Below are 19,974 nucleotides of genomic sequence, written 5' to 3'. Positions count from 1 at the left end.
ACTGGGCGACTGACAAGCATTTTGCTTTATAAACTTTAATTATGCTTTCCATAGGACGGGCGCCCAGTTTTTTGGCAAAACCCAACAATCCTGCGGTCGCTCTAGCAACAGCGCTACTTTTAACCAGAAGCTGGGGGCCCCAAGTGCCCTTTTCGTCAAAAGTCACACCTAAGTATGGGAAAGAAGGGACTCTCTTAACCTCCTTCCCCACGCAATAAAATGTTAGCATCTTTTTTTTTCTGCCTGCGTGTCCAGCGATCATTACATGTGATTTTTCTGTATTAATTTTCATGTCCAAAGATGACATAAAAGCTCCAAAAGATAAAAGGAGTTTATTCAATGCAACTCCAGAACGTGCAAGAAGAACAGCATCGTCCGCGTACAGGAGGACAGGTATCTTTGTCTCCCCTGCACGCGGAATATCACTATGTGATGTTCGCATTACTGCCTCAAGATCATTAATATATAAGGTGAAGAGGAGGGGGGCAAGTATGCACCCTTGCCTAACCCCCCTCTCAGACTTAAAGAGGCAGGTGCATCTTCCTTCCCTAGTGACTCTAACTGAAGTCATGAGATCCTTATGTAGCTCAGCTAAGTAATCGACTAAAGGGGGGTCAAGGCCCATGCCCAAAAGGATCCCCCACAGCTTCGACCTGTTAACCAGGTCAAAAGCTGAGGAGAGGTCCATAAAGGCCATGTACAGTGAACCACCCCTAGCGACTACATATTTGTTTATAATTAGCTCTAGGTTTAGGCACTGATCTAAAGTTCCTCTATTGGCTCTAAAGCCATATTGTGCATTAGATAAAATACCCTTACTTTCTAAAATCGTGGACAATCTACCTAAGAGGACTCTCCCCAGGATTTTAACACTCGAATCAATAAGAGAGATAGGCCTGTAACAGGCCGGGTCTGTCCTCTGTCCTTTCTTGAAGATTGGCACAATGGTCGAAATTGCCCAGCTGGGGGGGGAAATAAATTCCCTTGTAGCATTAAAAATATTAGTTAAAATTTTTGAACTAAGTTCAGGAGCGCTCTTAAAGAAGTCCGCAGGGACCCCATCTGGCCCCGGTGCCTTTTTGCAGAATGTATCTTTAATTGCAAGTATCACCTCTTCCTGAGTAAAGGGAGGAATATGAGTCAATGATTGTAGTACTGGTGTTTCACAATCTATTGTGGTGTGAGTTTGACTATAAATATTACTAAAATGTGACACCCACTGTTCGTCTGGGATAATACAGTCAGCTCTCTGATTATCTAGTCCCACAAAATATGGGTGATTTATGACTGCCCAAAATTTAGCACTATCTTTCTGTGTCTCGGGCAGTAACAAATCATTCCAAGCCTCATCTTTAATCTCAGATTTCCTCTTCCTAATAGCTAAATTATATTGTTTCCTCAATGATGCTATCAGTACTCTGTCTCTAGGTTTACACTTTAAGGCCTTAAGAAGGGCTGAATGGGCCCTAGAACAGTTTATATCACACCATCTAGGGCCCGTTGGTTTGTTTGACTTTGCCTTTACAGTCAAATCTAAGTTAACTTGATGACATATGACACTAAAGGCCTCAACCATCTTGGCACTCGGGTTTTTGTTATCTAAACAAATGGCAATTTCATCAACAACTTTGGCCAATGTTTCCTGTAAAAAGGATGTTGGGATAACTTGGTCCCATTTCAGCCTACGATTTTGATCTTTTAGCGCAAGACCTGTCGCACACAGTGTGTCAATCTTCCTATTTTCCAGGACTCCATATGCTAAAACCTCTAAAATCACAGGATTGTGATCGCTAAAAACAGAAGTTTCTACCATATAAGCAAATGTTTTAGGTAGAATACTTAAAGAAACAAAAATGTAATCAATAATTGTACCAGAATCATGACCCACATATGTTGGTAGCCTCGAATCATTTGAGCAGGTACAAAATTCATAAAGGTTGAGGGTGGCCAAAAATGATTCCAAAATCTCTCCGCTTGGGGTGTGTTCAAAATGCGGAGATGAAGAATAAAAAGGAAGTATCTCAGTTTCCCTCTGACAACCTGCCAGGCAGGGATGAATGTTAAAATCTCCCATAAGGATTACCTCATACTCGAAATAACTGTTCTCAATATGAGTAGATAAAAGATCCTCTAAGGATAACAAATGCTCGTTAGGAAATTGACTGGTCGAAGAATTATAAAAATTTACAAGTAAAATAGGGTTACAGTTTGATAAAGTCAGTTCAACCATTAAACAATTTTTGGATTTAGACTGGATGTATCTAGGTTTACCTTTAACGTCAAGTGAAATATACACAGCTAACCCACCCCTTGCTCTTCCTACTTTACTGGGGACTGCAGGTACTGAAAAATGAGAGTAGCCATCTAGGGCCAAACACTCTAACGTTTCCCAAGTTTCCTGAAAAGCAAGAATGTCATAACTCCTGATTTTGTCCAACCATATTTTGTCTTTAAATTTGGTTCTGAGCCCAGCAATGTTCCAGCTCATAATTCTACAGGCCCTGTTGCCCGCAGAGGACTGAGGTGATAAAACAGAAGCGGGATGTGGTCCCTCAACATCATTAATTTGACTTGGCAAAAGTCAATCATTTTGATCCATAAAAGATAATGGTGCAAAACGGTTAAACAGTTCTAAGGGTTGTGTAACAGGGTTAAACACGAAGGGTTGTTGTCGGTGGACTGGTGCATTATTCCTTATATCTTGTCCCCATCTAGAGTGAAAATCCCAATTTGTGTTCCATCCTAGAGCAGGAGTCCTTGGGATTGATACGTTCTGCTGTTCCCCATAAAAGAATTTCAAAGTGAGGGGAACCACAGTGCCTTGTCTTCGTTGGGGGGGAAGGATATTTGCAAGAATATTAGGAAGAACGTGTTGATTTGAGAAGCTCACAGCCACACATTCACCTTTGAATTTTTTTGGCCGATTTCCCAGCCAAGAAACCCTAGTTGCTGATTTAATTACACTTGCGAGATGTTGCTGTCCTCCTGGAGCTAGCCGCATATTACTGGTTAGCCAGTGTAGGGCTTTGCTGCACAGTGAGTTAGAACTTTCCACCGTGCCTCTTTCTAATGGAGGGACATTTGCAAGGACTAACACCACGGGTGTGGCTTCAACAATAAATTGCAGGGGATCCGACGTAGAAGTATGGGGTTGTAATTGTGTTTGCATGTGGGGAACATTCGCCGCGGGGGTTGGATTTGCTGGGGGGCACTGGAATGTAGAGCTCCCAACAACGGCGTTAGAAATCAATGTCGATGGATTCTCCCCGGAAGGCTCTGTTCCCTCTCCAACACCCAAAGTAGTTCCGTCAACGGCTTCCCCAGGATTATTGTTCAAAAGAGTAACTAGCGTGGTTAAATTTTCAACTATGGGTATAATGACATCTGTATAAGATGTTCTTACTCACTTCTATGCCTTCTGCTCCCTTAGCACCCTTGCCTATCTTTCTCAGCATCCGCTGCCATGCTTTGTCTGGGAGTGTAACACTCGGCTCTCTTTCCCATGCTACCTGGAAGCTTTTCTTCAGCCTTCCTTCCTTCGACCTAAGGAGATGGCATATTTTTGTAATTATCTGGAGTTGCTGTCTGCTGTTCGTAGTAATTTCTCAAAGTCTTTACTATTCCTTGTTGCCCCACAATTTATGAATGTGTGTAGGGCCCAGTGTCTTGGTTGATTTTATCTCCCTTCCCTATTCTGTATTATTTTTTAATTTGTTCATAAAGATGGTCAGACCATCACAGATTGAAGGAGTGCCTCTCACTGACTGAAACTAGCCTAGGCTGATGGAACACCTCATTTACACACACTGATGGCTGCCTGGCAGACTCTCAGAGGCCCACTCTCATGTTCCAATTTTCAAAGAGGTCATCTAGCCTAGACTCCAATTTTGTTGACATCCCAAAACGAAAAGAGTAATATTTTGGGAAGCGTTAGAGGCCGAATTCACCTAAAGCCAGTAAAAAACAGTAGTCCATAATGGGATCAAGTCTCATGGTCAAGAGCCATCAGAGGTAGAGACAGAGCTAAATCTAAGCAATGCTCCCTTTCCAAGACAGACCTCTGAGAATGAGAAGATCTGAGAGCCTTGTTTCAACGAAATTACATAGCCTCCCCTAACTTGGTGTTATTAAGCAAGTATAATGATGCCAGTCGGACTCCGTTACCTGTGACAAAAAGAGTACATTTCTTGGACAATGAGAGAGCTGAAACATTTCTGAAATGTATTACAGAGAGACCTCCTGCTCACAAGTAAAAATGTTGAGTAGATAGATGGTTGAACCATTTCCACAAAAACTGGGTATCCTGGTGTTAGCCAGCGATTTATCCAGCAAGAGAAAGGATTACATATTTTTTTTATTAGATTACCTTCTAGAGGCACTACTGGGAATATTGTCTGAGATCTGATCAGGCGTGTTTTCACAGTTCCTCCTCAGACAATGAGAAGGAAAAGATTACTTACCTGTACCAATAGTTTCTGCGCTTAAAGCTTTTAATTTTCCCAAAACTGTGTGCTATCCTCCCCGTGGTTGGGCTCCAAATAGGATTTTAACTACTAGAAATTAAATACGAATTCATATAATTTTGAACGTGGGGACAGATAAACACATTTCATATTTTGCTTAAAGTGCCACCGTTGGTAATCCTAGATTAAAAAATGTTTTCGGAAATATCTGCTAATGGGAATATGAGAGGAGATATTTGTTTTGGGGGAAAGCCCACCATTGTTGTCATGGTATTTTCAATAAATAGATTATAGAGAGGTAATTTAAAGTTATATTTAACATTCATCAGCAGGTGTAGGGGAAGAGGCAATGATGCAACATTTATGTGTCTAAACCGCTCTCTGTTCTACTATCCTGACCTCTCGCTTCGCAGGACGGTTCTGCTGCCAGACTGCGCATGCGCAGCGTTGAACATAAAAAGACTCGAGAATATGGTATGCCGCAAGCAGTAGCCTGGGCAGTACTGGATATCTTATCTAAATAACATAAGAGAAAGAAAGGCTCAATGTCAGTTTGGGTAGGAGTCCTCTAGCAACTCAACTGTTGAGAGTGGGCCTCCCAGAGTGTGCTGTAGTGTCAGCCTGCAGAGGCCGCCAGTAGTGTGTGTAAATGAGAGGCGCTCCATCGTTTGGGCTAGTTTCAGTCAACGAGAGGCACTGCTTCAATCTGTGATGGTGTGGGACTATAGGGGAGCTGCCTTATGGAATATGTAATGTCATGCTGCAGAGCATCGGCCTCAGTCTGTAACACAAAGCAGGGTGAGGCGATCCCGCCTTCGAGTGTGTGCCAGACAGAGGAGGGTTCTTATTCCGCAGTCGGGCTCTGAAAGAAACTCCAATTTGCTGGTGTCAGGTGGAAGAAAGCCTTACTCCCTAAGGCAAGCATCAATGCTGCCTTCAAGCTGATCTGATTTGATTTTACAATCATAAGTTTGTGAAATCCTGTTGCTTAAAAGATCTTACACCCTACAAAAAATTAAAAAAAATAATTGGCAGTACGAAGAAGCAGCTGAAGAATATTTCCAATCCCTACCTGTTGTAAATATACATGCTCTCTGCTTCCTCTGCAAATCTTTCAAACTTTTAAGAAATATGCTGATTCTGAGTGAGGCGGCGATCTTGTGTGGTAGTAGCGTATGAAAGAGTCTGAATATATTTAGGGGATATTTGGTGGATGAATCTGATATATATATATATATATATATATATATATATATATATATAGTACTTTTATTATATTGCATCTGTAAGTTGATAGCTAATGACGACTCATTAAACGGTGAGTGATTTGGGAATTCCAGGTGGTGTGGGCTTGCACAGAGAAGGCTACATGCCCACCAAGGGTAGTTAAATTGAATTTCAGAGGCTTTAGAGGAGCTGTATTTTTAGTGCACAGATCCTAACCTGGCAGATGTGCAATGGTCTTAGCAGAACAGCTGAGCCTTAGGCCCACTAAAGGAGATGAAGCTCTACTTGCAAAGATCTCATAGAATCTCCACTTCACCCTTTCTCAAGGTCAGGAAGCTGGCTGCTTCAGATACCTCATCCACTTGGCAGCCAACCACATTATGTGTCGTGCTGCACTCCTGAAACCACTGGAAAAATTGACAGCGTTGTCCCAAACTGCCTTACAATGTTTAATCTTCATCTGAAGCCAGCAACTGTATGAAGTGGATAGTTGACACATCCATAAAAGTTGCATCAGGAAGTGCAGTGGGCCTGAAACTCACTTTTGCAGTTGAATATTCATGTACCTCCATCAGAAAAGGCATTCTAATAGCATTGGGTTGCATGCCACGGATAACCAAATTCACATCCTACTAGAGATGATCTGTGGAACTACACAATTATCGCTAACCTCTTCTTATGAGTGGGCAAGATGTGTCCCTGGTAAGTCAGCACCCCAGGTTGCAGAACCGACAATAGCATTAAGAGGGTACATTTAATGGATACTAAAGATGAAACCCTGAGGTTCCTCTGAGAAATGAGAAATTGCTGTGAAAATCAGTATTCTGGGTGTGATCCATCCCATAATGTAGCATTTTGACTCTGAGCTTTCAGCATCTGAAGCTCATTTGCTCCTGGAGCTTTCAGCAGTGGAAACCTCTGGCTAGAACAAAACAGATCTGCTGGGCTGGTTACTGCATTACTGGTTTCGCTGGAATTAGGAGCCAACTCATAATGAGGGCCTCAGAGTCTGGATCACGTATTCTGCTGGATTAAACTCCCTCTATTTGAATATAGCCAAAAACTGAGATTCAAGAGCAGAGGGAGAGGACACAAAAACTGAGGCACTCCCATTTGATTTGGCAAAAAAACCTAGAGAATCCCCCAGCCATGCATCACAAAGGAAGCCACCATGGGAGTCTTATTCGATGTAGGCCTTACTTTTGCCCCCCCCACAACTGTATTCCAATCCTATAACAAACCTGCAATTGCCATCATCCATAAATTCATCTGCCACTCCTCACACTTACCATACGGCTAACAACATTCTTCAAATACGTCTCCACTTTCCTCACAACTGAAATCTACACAACCAATCACCTTTCACCTAATCTTCTGACCCTCCGTCTACGGCAAAGAGTTCAGTGCCAAATCTGAGACTCTCACTCCCGCTGTCTAAAACACCACCAGCACCCTACCAGCGACCAATTTATGATCACGGCAGCTGAGATGTCAGTGGATCAAAAACTCTTCTATTGAGCTCCTTAACTCGTTTAAACTCCTGTGCCATACACACCTACATAACCAGTCATTTCAATCACACTTTGTTCTCTTCTTTGGATGCATTCCCACTACTCCCACTACACAGATCTCACCATCACCCTATCCCATTTAACTTTCCACCTGGCAAACCCCTCTGAAGGCCATAAACCCCAATTGTATCCTTCAAGAGCTTCCCCTTTCACACACTACAAGAAACAATTGTACTTAGAGTTGCACTAGAAACCAGCACCAACTCCCTCGTACATACACTCAACTCTACTTTATACACCATGGAAAACCTCGAAGGGCTGATCCCCCGCACCCTCACCAAAATCCTCCAGGCCTTTACACACTAGAAGACTGAAGAGCAGAACATCAACAAGAGATACAGCCATACATTAGAATAAAATAAAAAGACAAATCTCAGATCACAAAACATCTTGCAATGGGCAAAACTTAAGATCTGACCTAGATAGTGGACCAGTCTCAGCACTTGTATTATGGAAGGACTGGTTGAGCATGAAATTTTGCTAGACCTTAAGGAGGCAAGCCTAAAAGATCTCCCTCTAAATTTGGTGAACCGGGTAAACGCAGTTCAACTTACACTTTTCTAGCAGCAAGTGTGCCTCTAAGATGTGGATCCCCACAAGGTTCCTTGTTACTTATCCCCTCATTTGTTCAATATCTATGTTAGGCCTTTCATAAAAGGAACTAGCTGCAAGAGGCTGCTGGAAGGATTTTCGAAATACATGCATTTTGGTTGGTGCCGGATTGGAAAGAACCATCTGAAAATAAAATGCTGAAAAGGCAGAGGTAGTGATTATGAATACTAAATTCAACCTATGGGTTCATCAATATAAGCCCCCGGAAATGGATACTTTTAATGTACCCAAGGAATCAGGAAGCCTGGGTGTGATAATGAACAACAGCTTCTCAATTAAAGCCCTGATAGATTCTGTGGTCTCAAAATGCATATTCTTGTTACGAGTAATGGAGGAAGTTAACATCCTATTTTTCTGTGGAAGCTCTAAATACTGTAATGGTACTATGGGGTCAGGGCTACATTACTTGAACAATACTCTGGGACTGCCAAAAAACGATGTTCGAGGCATATGAGCTGCAGATTACACACTTGTGCATAGATCGCCATCTGGTGTTGGGCCCGGATGTTTGCAGTTGTTTTTCCTCTTGGAAAGTCTTTGGAAGTCACGAGGTCGGTAACTCCTCCTTTGGATCGTATTGCGCATGGGCTTTGGCTCCATCCTCAGATTGTTTTTTTCCGCCATCGGGCTCAGATGTGATCTTCGTGCTCCGGTTCCGAACAGCTTCCAGTTCGACGATCGACGTGCAATCCTCACCCCAACTCGCGGCATTGTTTCGATCGCGATCTCCCCACTCGACGCGCCTCTCATCGGCAAAAACCTTTGATTCCGGTCGTCGGTGACGGCCTTCGGGCCTACCCAAGCTCCGGTCCTGGCTAATGGAAAGGACTCCCTTCAAGAAGTGCCCTTGATGTGGGTCCAAGTTCCCCCACACCGATCTCCACGAAGTATGCAATCTCTGCCTCTCCCCTGAACACGAGGCTCGAGATTGTCTGGCGTGTAAGTCCTTACGGTCCAAGAAAGCCATTAGAGACCGAAGGGCTAGAAGAACCATGACACACTCGTCGATGGCGATTCCGGACGACATCTTCGGGGAAGGCGTCGACGCTCCAGAAGAACACCACACCGACGAGGGACTCGTCAGCGCCTCCGAAGCCGACGATTCAGATGTGGAGGACATCACTCTGGCACAGAGGGTCGTGAGTACTAATCTACCCCCCCCCCCCACACCCTCGCCAGCAACGAAAAAGGCTTCGGTCATGCCTTCGCCTCCGGGCCTAAGCAAGACCAAAGACACTGCTTCCCACACCGCACCTTCGGGCCCGGTAAAGAAGCCGATTAAGCCTTCCAGCGGCTCGGGCTCGAGCCAGCCCACCGTCGGTGCCGATAAACACTCTTCGAGACTGAAAAAGAAAATGGCCTCCGCTTCGACACCGAGCCCCGCACCGAAACACTCGATGTCGAGAACCAGCTCCAGCTCCTCGGTGCCGACACCATCTTCGGCACCGACAAAAGCACACAAGGCCACCGGCACCGACACTTCGAAGCCGAAATCCACCTCGGCGCCGACCAAACAATCAGACTTTTCCAAGCATAGTTCCAAACAACGAACCAGCACGAATAAAGCCAAAAAACCAACGGCCCCGATGCCTTCGGCACCGACGGACCAACCAACATCACCAGAACTCTTTACACCGGATCCATTACAAAAAACACTAACCAAGGATCCTAAAACCGGACATTTGATGCTCTCCATCAAAAAGAGACAGCTGGAAAAACCTGCTCCGCCTCCACCTCCAAAGAGGAAGGACTCTGCTACCTCTCCTTTCAGAATACCTTCCCCACCTCCAACGCCCACCTCCACCTTCCCCTCCTCCACCGTCTCCGCCCCCACCTCATCATTCCCCAACACCCTCTCCGGATGATGATGATGATCAGGGGGATCCATATGATGACATAGGAGACGTGCCCCAAGATTTACCTACAGGGGACCCTACTCCCACAGGCTCCCCAGACCCATGGGACGATTATAATATCCCTGACATCCCTAACGTCCCACAGGATGATCTCTACCCTTCCAGACCTTCCCCATCAGAAGACTCACTGGGGTTCAACCATCTATTACAAAGGGCAGCACACTATCACGGGGTAGATCTCCATACCGACACCGTGGAGGAGGATTTCCTCCTAGATACGTTTGACACCACACATAGGACTACCTCAATATTGCCTATGCTCAAGGGAGTTATAAAACAGGTTCGACGGCAGGCGAGTTGTGTACTAGGCAGATCGGCGGTGGCGGTTCCTTGACGAATGTGTGACTACAGGACGCCACCTTTGACACACTTCTCCTGCATGATGCTTAATAGCATCCACCAGTAGAAATACTACTGGAGTTCGAACAAAAGACGTACAGGTGAGTGCACTAGGCCTCACCTTTGGTGTGCATGAAATACATGTAAAAAGCCCCAATAGGGACTCATAAGTAGGCTTTATAAACACCACGCCCTGACGAAGGCCCCAGACCCGACTGGGCTATTTAGGGAGGGCCGAAACATGTTGGCATCTAGTAGAGGGTAAATTTGAATACACTAATGTTCAAAAAAACCCCAACATAAGGCTTTTAATGATATCACAAGTGCCTCAGAATAAAGAATCAAGAGGAGGTACACTTGTAGGTATTTTTAGTGTATGTACCAAAAAATCTGGTTCGCCTCTTAACCAGTGACCTACTTATAAGAACTCCCGGTATATCTATGGTTGAGTCCGCCCAGATAGTACCACCTTATCTGGGTGTGGAGGTAACGCCGATGATGAAGCATGTCACTATTATGTGAGTGAGGCGTTTCCGTCAATATCTTTGATATTCCATCTGACGAAAGTAGTGCAGGACCATCTCGAGGAAGAAACTGTAACCCCTTTTGGGAACACAGTCGCAGGCAACAGTTGCCTTTAGTGAAAAAAAGTTATAAAACAGGCGCCAGAGGTCTTTAAAGAGCCAGTCAGAGCCAGGGTCATTAACCCGCGCATTGAAAAGAAATATAAATCCGCCCCTACAGATCCCTCCTACATCAGAGGGCCAGCACCACTAGATTCTCTGGTAGTATCCACAGCACGTAAAAGAGCCAACTCCCAAGCGTCAGGCGACGCACCACCACCTGACAAAGAGTCTAAACTCTTGGACGCATCAGGCAAGCGTACTGCATCCCAAGCTGCCAACATATGGCGTATCGCTAATACACAAGTGCTACTAGCCAGGTATGACAGGGCCCATTATGACGAATTAAAAGCCATAATGCAACATCTCCCTAATAAATACAAACCTAGGGCCAAAGAGCTAATTCAGGAGGGAAAAACCATTACTAATACCTCCATACGTTGTGCCCTAGATGCGGCAGACACAGCCTCCAGGGCCATCAATACTAGTGTCCTCCTCCGTCGCCATGCCTGGCTAAGGATCTCAGGTTTTAAACCGGAGGTACAGGCCTCCATCCTCAACCATCCCATTGACCAGAAACATCTGTTTGGCCCAAAAGTGGATGAGGCCCTAGAAAAGATGAAAAAGGACACAGACACGGCAAAATCCATGGGAGCTTTACAATCACACCCTCCCAGGCGCTCCTTTTGCTGCTCTTCCTTGCGGAGAACATCCAGAGGCTACTCCTCCGACACCGCTTCCACTTCATATAAGGCCCCTACCCAGTCCACCTGTACAAGGGGCTACCAAAGAGGCGGCTACAGGGCAACAATAACAAAGGCAGAGGCAAAACAAACACCGCCCGCTCTGCCACCGTACCTACCAAATGACTTCCCTCCACTCCCCCCAAACCATCCCACTCCGGTCAGGGGCAGACTCCAAAATTTCCTCCCTGTCTGGGCCACCATCACCTCAGACAAATGGGTAACACAAATAATTTGGTCAGGCTACTGCCTAGGACTAATATCTACTCCCCCAAACATTCCACCCAGACCACGCCCAATGTCACAAGAACATCTAACACTACTAAAGCAGGAGGTAATCTCCCTCCTACAGAAAAGGGCGATAGAACACGTGCCTACCAACCAACGAAATATGGGGGTCTACTCCCTATATTTTATCATACCAAAAAGGGACGAGACTCTGCGGCCCATCCTAGACCTTCAGGCCCCTAAACAAATGCATACACTCAGACCATTTTCACATGGTAACGCTTCAGCAGGTACTTCCACTGCTTTCCCAAAACGACTTCCTGACCACCTTAGACCTATAAGACGCTTATTTCCACATTCAAGTGCACAACGCTCACAGGAAGTTCCTCAGATTCGTAGTGGACGGCCAACACTACCAATTCAAAGTACTCCCGTTCGGAGTCACAACAGCACCACGTGTATTCACCAAGTGTCTAGCAGTAGCGGCAGCACACCTCAGGAGACAGCACATCCATGTCTTCCCATACCTAGACGACTGGCTAATAATAGCCAGTTCATACAGCCAGTGTGTACAACACACGCATGCCACTATCCAGCTACTTCACCAACTGGGCTTCACAGTAAACCACGCAAAGTCCCATCTACAACCATCCCACTTAAAACAATACCTCGGTGCCACCATAGACACCTCAAAAGCGCTATCCTACCCCAATCCTGCCAGGATTACAAGCATTCAGGCTCTACGCGCAAAATTCATGGCACAACACTCCCTTCCAGCTCGAGTGTTTATGCAACTAATAGGGATGATGGCCTCTTGCATCTTCATAGTACCTCACGCAAGACTCCAGATGCGTCCTCTCCAAGAGTGCTTAGCGCGCCAATGGAACCAGGCCCAAGGTCAATTAACAGATCTGGTGTTGGTAGACGGTCGCACCCATCGCTCTCTGCAGTGGTCGACCACCACAAACCTTTCCAAAGGTCGACCGTTCCTGGAACCGGTTCCCCAGATAGTACTAACGACAGACGCATGCTCTCCGGCTGGGGAGCTCATCTGTTACATCTCACCGTGCAGGGCACATGGACACCTCAACAAAGGTTACTCCACATCAACCATCTGGAGTTACTAGCGATCTTCTTAGCTCTAAAATCTTTTCAAACACAGATTTCAGGCAAGGCAGTCCTAATCCGCACAGACGTACATGACAGCCATGTACTATATTCAAAAACAAGGCGGCACACACTCTCCACAGCTCTCTCAGCTAGCACAGAGCATATGGAAATGGGCCATACCCCAGAAAATCTTTCTCCTAGCTCAGCATGTCCCAGGAGTCCAAAACACTATGGCAGATCTGCTCAGCAGACAAACACAACAAATCCACGAGCGGGAACTCCACCCACAAGTTCTACACCCGTACTTTCAGATGTGGGGACATCCACAGATAGACCTCTCCGCCACCCACGAAAACACCAAATGCCCAAGCTTCGCCGCCAGATATCCACACCCATTGTCCAAAGGAAATGCCATATGGATGAACTGGTCAGGCAGATTTGCGTACGCTTTTCCGCCTCTCCCACTCATTCCACTAGTGGTGCGCAAACTACAGCAACACTCCCTCACACTAATCCTAGTAGCTCCAACTTGGGCCAGACAACCGTGGTACACCACACTGCTGGAACTATCTGTAGTACCGCACCTAACATTACACCTCTCTCCACACCTCTTAACCCAGAACCATGGAGAGATCAGACACCCGGACCCAGCTGAGCTCAACCTTGCGATCTGGCTCCTGAAATCCTAAAATTCGGTTATCTAAATCTTCACCCTTGACTGTATGAACGTCATCAAGGAAGCTAGGCGACCCACCACTAGAGCGTGCTTTGCCGCCAAGTGGAAACGTTTTGTTGTCTATTGCCACAACAACACCATCAATCCCCTAGACGTCTCCATTCAACACATCATAGGCTACTTACTCCACCTACAAAGGTGTAATCTAGCCTATACGTCCATTCGCCTGCACCTCGCAGCTATAGCAGCTTACCTACAAAACAGGCAACATCTATCACTCTTTAGAGTACCTGCCATTAAAGCCTTCATGGAAGGCCTTAAAAGAATAATTCCCCCCAGAGTGCCACCCTCACCTGTGTGGAACCTAAATATCGTTCTCACCAGACTAATGGGGCCTCCCTTCGAACCTCTACACAAATGTGAACTCCAATTTTTAACATGGAAAACCGCTTTTCTCGTAGCCATCACTTCCCTCAGAAGGGTCAGTGAGATACAAGCATTTACCATTCAAGAACCTTTTCTACAAATGCACCATAACAAAGTTGTTCTCCGTACCAACCCAAAATTCCTCCCTAAAGTCATTTCTCCTTTTCACCTAAACTAGTCTGTAGAACTACCAGTATTCTTCTCGCAACCACAAACCGTCGCAGAAAGAGCTCTCCACACACTAGATGTCAAACGAGCCTTACTCTACTACATCGAGAGAACACAACCTTTCCGTAAGACCAAACAACTGTTTGTCTCTTTCTCTCCACCACACAAGGGCAACCCCATCTCCAAGTCGGGGATAGCTAGGTGGATTGTAAAATGCATTCAGATTTGCTACCACAAAGCAAAACGAACGCTATCCGTTCCCCCTAAAGCCCATTCTACACGTAAAATAGGGGCTTCAATGGCTCTTCTAGGAAACATCCCATTAGATGATATCTGCAAAGCAGCTACATGGTCAACACCGCACACTTTCACCAAACACTATTGTGTAGATGTGCAAACTAAGCAACAGGCTAGTGTGGGCCAGGCTGTACTCAAAACATTATTTCAAACCACTGCAACAGATACGGGTGGGTACTGCTATAAAATCTATGCACAAGTGTGTAATCTGCAGCTCATATGCCTCGAACAGAATATGCTACTTACCAGTATGCATCTGTTCTTGGCATGTAGAGCTGCAGATCTACACACGCCCACCCGCCTCCCCAGCTACCTTATCTGTTCCAGTTTATCTTATTTAGATACAACACACATGGGCATCTTCACTGTTTATTACTACGCTCCATCATTTCCCTGATGGTGAAAAACAATCTGAGGATGGAGCCAAAGCCCATGCGCAAAACGATCCAAAGGAGGAGTCACTGACCTCGTGACTTCCAAAGACTTTCCAAGAGGAAAAACAACTGCAAACATCCGGGCCCAACACCAGATGGCGATCTATGCACAGTGTGTAGATCTGCAGCTCTACATGCCAAGAACAGATGCATACTGGTAAGTAGCATATTCCTTACACGGACGGAGGGTGGTGCAAAATGCCACAGCAAAGTTTATCACCCAACACCTACGGAGCCTCCACTGGTGCCCCATTGAGAAGAGAGTTACTTTCAAGATACTCACCCACGCCTACAAATGCCTCCACATCACCGGACCTCAATACCTCAACGAGAGAATCTCCTTCCCCGTAAACAAGAGAAACTTCTGATCCATCAACCTCGCCCTCGCCGAAAACCCCCGCATCCGCAAAGCCAGAACAGGTGGAAGAGCCTTCTCCTACATTGTGGCCAAGACCTTGAACGAGCTCCCGATCGACATCAGACGTGCCCCCTCCCCGAACATCTTCAGGAAGACACTCAATACCTGGTTCTTCGACTGAACGAAGCTGCTTACCCTCCCTCCCCGCACCTTGAGACCCTCACGGGTGAGTAGCGTGCTTACAATTCCCCCGAATGATTGATTGATCTTCAAAGCCTATAAGGATCCCATGTGACCCCTCAACTGAAGCTGCTTCACTGACTTCCTATTAAGCAAACCATCCAGTTTAAAACATGCTGCGTAACCTTTAACCTTTACGTGCAATGGCCCCATTATTCGTGGCTAACGCTCTGCACCCATCAACTGCCAACTGATTAACAATACCCAGATACGCCAAACAAAGATTAGGAGACTGTAGTTTCTACGTGCTAGTGTCCACACAGTGGAACTCTCCGCCAGCCCACATGCGCTTGGAAACAGAATTAAAGTCATTTAGAAAGAATCTAAAAACATGGTTGTTCAATAAATCCATCTTTGCTGAGACTAATTCAGCCTAGTGATTCTCCCTTCTTATTCAGCTTTCCATTCACGCAAATTACACATTAAGCGCTAAGAAACCAGTAGTGAACGTGTGCTATACTTATAGGGGCGTTGCTTTAGGGGGGGGTGTTTGGGGTATTACACGCCCCGAATAAATGTATTTTTCTGGTTATTGGTGGGGTACAGGTGCTTTCAGTCCGGTATGGTGAGGTGTTTGTCGGATTTTACCAGCAATGCTTATACGCACAGAGACAAAAAAAGCACACACACACAATCTCCCGGTCTGTTTTAAAGTTTTCAAAAACGTTGGTTATTTTACAAAATATTGTGTTTTCTCCCACTTAGTACCCCTACCAATCCACATTCCTCTCCCTTTCCACTGCCCCTTTAGACAGTTTCATGCACCCTGCTTGTCATGTAATGTATTTTAACATCATCTAGGATTAATACACCATATTCTTAATTGAGGTCGTCAAAACGCGCATTGAAATTTTTAAGATTGCAGTGCAAGGAGACTAAAAAGTGTTTTAATGTAGGTAAAACCTAAGGGACACCAACGTCAAAGGCGTCCTATGCATAGCAAATTCATAACACTGCGGCACAGGTTACACAACTGGGTCAGAGATCCTAGGCACATGCCTAACATGATACCCAACTACACACCAACCAAGAACATGCAATTGTCTTATTTGATTTGGCTAACCAAGCTGCGTTCAAGCCATAAAGATGTGAAATATCAGTGACCTCTATCAAAACTAGACAGCAGAACCAAACCCCACGCCTTTCATATAAGTCCTACACACAAAGCTGGGAAGAGTGGCCATTGACGGACACTTGCAGCGTTAATAGCCAAGACTTGCGATGGTTAGGTCACTGTGTGCTTTTGGATGGAGTGTCTGTTAGACAACCCAATGCTTTGAAATGCGTCGAGGAAGACGTGCTGCTATACAAAACTCGTAGATCAACAAAAGTATGTGCAATTGTCAGACAGAAGTTCTTGTAAACTCACTCTTTAAGGTTGGACTTGACGATTTTTCGACATACTCCACAGGCCGCGACCCATTCTTCACAGGCTGTCCATCGTCCAACTGCTGCGCCACCTGCTGCCAGGCTAAAAGCAAAAAAACAAACATAAATATAAGAAACCAACAAATTTTAAATTGTTCGCCTATCTCTACCAGCAAAGATAGGAGGTATCTTCAGGCACAATGAGTCAGCTCCTTCCCCCATATATCCCTCTTACTATAATATCCCATAAAAACTCCATCCTAATTCATGTTTTAGCACAGGGAGCAAGTCATACCACCCAAAGTCCACATGCTGGAACCAGGAATCCTGTGTTTGTCAGAAGGTACATGATGACATGGTGCTCCCACCGAAAGGATTAATAAGAAACTATATCTAAATAACAAAACAGATAGAACCCAGAGGAGACCCTAGCACCCACAATAGGACAGGAATATGATGACTTTGGGACAGAGACTAAGAATATAAACCAAATGTGAAACAGGGAAACACAGTGACTGAGATACTCAGACACACAAATTTGAGGAGTATGAGAATGGATCAGGGGCACACGGTGACTAAAATACTGTGGCGTAAAGATGTGACGGCACTGACACTTAATCAGAGACACACCCTGAACTAAGATACAGTGATGTAAATATGCACCAACGCTGGATCAGGGACATACCTTGACTAAGATACACTGGCATAAAGATGTAACAACACCTACACAGGAGTTTATGACAGGTTTTTATTAATTAGATTTAGGTTGGGGGTATTTCATAGACTAGTCAGTTTACCTATAATGAATGACTGGTCCCAAAACCTCTGACTCTGTCCTTGTGATAACAAGTCCAACCAATCTACGATTCACGTGGTTTTCTTTTGTAGATTTTATATCCATGTAAGGAGAATGTACTTGGTACCAGTTCTAAAATTGTTTGGGCTCCGTCAATGTCGACCTGCTCTCTTTGCACTACAACATTTAGATAACGAGCACAGTGTTTTTAGGATAGTAATCTTTCTGAAAGAAGTTGTGAGTCAAAGGAAACTTATGCTTATTTAATCGATTCTAATCGGACTAGGGATCCTGCTAATTTAATACGGTTTTAACTTTGTAATGTACTGTAGATTATGTTTATATTTGTATGATACTTTTAATCTCATGAATTGATTGATGTGTTTTTTTTATGCTTTTATGATTGTCTGATATAGCATCCGAATAAAGCTTTCTTTGACTTGACTTGACACCTACACTGGATCAGGGACAATGGGACTAGGCATAGATGAATGGATGTGCAACCACAGACAAGCAGGGCATACTGACTCTGGCGAGAGAGAAGAGGTAACTTGACTAACTCAACAGGAAAACATGAGCACTGGCATTAGGGCACAGACAGATGCTGGAGCTGGTCTACAGGGACAGAAACAGTGGGTCAGGGAGACATGCTCAGCACTACATACACATACACACACCAGCCCCATCCTACTGGAGAAAGAAAGCAAATAAATGTTGCACACAATTCCCTCTGTTTACACAGATGTTCAGTAAAGTTACAAATCCAAACTCTAATATGAGGTTCCACCTAAGAGAAATCCAAAGCAGAGACGCCATTTAATATTTTTACACAGGTGTGGTTGAAGACACACAATTTCAACTTCCTGCCTTCTTCCCTCCTATAGAGGTTCTTCCACAGGGACATCCCCAATGAACACACAGAAGTGTAGAGGTAGGCCATACGATCTAAGTTCAATTCAACAAAAACTGGGTTTAGACATCCATCAGTAAGGACTAGCCTATAAACATAAATAACACCACAATTTCCATTACTGAGCCTTCATTTAATATCCGCTTTTCTTTAGCGGGAGACTATATTGAATGAAAACAACATAAGTCTCCAGACCACTTTTTCCGTCTGTTTAGTACATTTATTTTATGTTTTTTAGTAGTATGCACTATAATTTTTTAAGTGACTTCCAAAACATGCATTTAAAGAATTTATCACAAGAAAAAAACAACTATTTTCAATTAACATAAAAACTTTTTCACTCCAGACACATTCAATTTATCATAACTCCCATTCATTCCCATACCATACTGCGCAGTTCAAAAACATACATGTCATACACATACAAATCACAAATTATTTTTCAATACAATAAAGAATTTTCTATTTTTTGAATTTTTACAAAGGCCATAGAAACATTTTTTCAGAATAGTACACAAATGCAAGTATTTTAGGAGAGTATTTTAAACTCTTATGGCCAATAAGCTACGGTCCGTTTCTATGGCCTTTGTAAAAATTCAAAAAATAGAAAATTCGTTATTGTATTGAAAAATAATTTGTGATTTGTATGTGTATGACATGTATGTTTTTGAACTGCGCAGTATGGTATGGGAATGAATGTGAGTTATGATAAATTGAATGTGTCTGGAGTGAAAAAGTTTTTATGTCTATTGAAAATAGTTGTTTTTTTCTTGTGATAAACTCTTTAAATGCATGTTTTGGAAGTCACTTAAAAAATTATAGTGCATACTACTAAAAAACATAAAATAAATGTACTAAACAGACGGAAAAAGTGGTCTGGAGACTTATGTTGTTTTCATTCAATATAGTCTCCCGCTAAAGAAAAGCGGATATTAAATGAAGGCTCAGTAATGGAAATTGTGGTGTTATTTATACGATCTAAGTTCAGCAAATGGATTCGCTCATAGAGGAATCTACAACAAATGTGCGCAGAAGCCACTTAAACGGTGGTTGGGGAAGGCAGAAGCACCCTTACCCCACTTTGAGGTTTTACTGTGCAGGAAACACCATGGGGCAGATTTATGAGCCCCTTGCGCCATTTTTGCGTCACTTTTCCCATGTTAAAAGTGACGCAAAAGTGGCGCAAGGGGCTCATAAATCTGCCCCCATGTGTGTGACACACTGAACACTTAATGATGGTGCCAGGGAAGGCAGCATGAACAAACCCCCCTCATGGGTTCAGCCTCCTAACCGAGACAGCCGATGGAGCTATGAGACTTGGACACACATCAGCGCTTCTCCACAGGTCAACCCTTACCCTCGGCCACACTTCCAAGAGACAGCCCATGCTGAGCCAGCCCAAGTGGGACATTCGCCCACCACCAGCCAACAGACACTGGGCTCCGCCTCATGGAAATCCCTCCTTTTGA

The 19,974-nt window shown here is 44.5% G+C and overlaps 1 protein-coding gene across 1 annotated transcript in view; it reads right to left on the bottom strand.

Annotated features, from left to right (window-relative positions):
* The window catches only part of MCRIP2 (MAPK regulated corepressor interacting protein 2), a 145,273-nt gene that overhangs the window by 9,750 nt on the left and 115,549 nt on the right, over window positions 1-19,974 (bottom strand). The window contains exon 4 of the mRNA XM_085632147.1: window positions 16,801-16,902. Coding sequence (XP_085488273.1) covers window positions 16,801-16,902 — 102 coding nt within the window. The remainder of the gene's footprint in view (window positions 1-16,800; window positions 16,903-19,974) is intronic.

Source organism: Triturus cristatus, chromosome 10 (genome assembly GCF_964204655.1).
Source record: "Triturus cristatus chromosome 10, aTriCri1.1, whole genome shotgun sequence".
Classification (NCBI taxonomy): domain Eukaryota; kingdom Metazoa; phylum Chordata; class Amphibia; order Caudata; family Salamandridae; genus Triturus; species Triturus cristatus.
The sequence above is the reverse complement of the archived record's forward strand: the minus strand, read 5'-3'. Positions and strand labels throughout refer to the sequence as shown.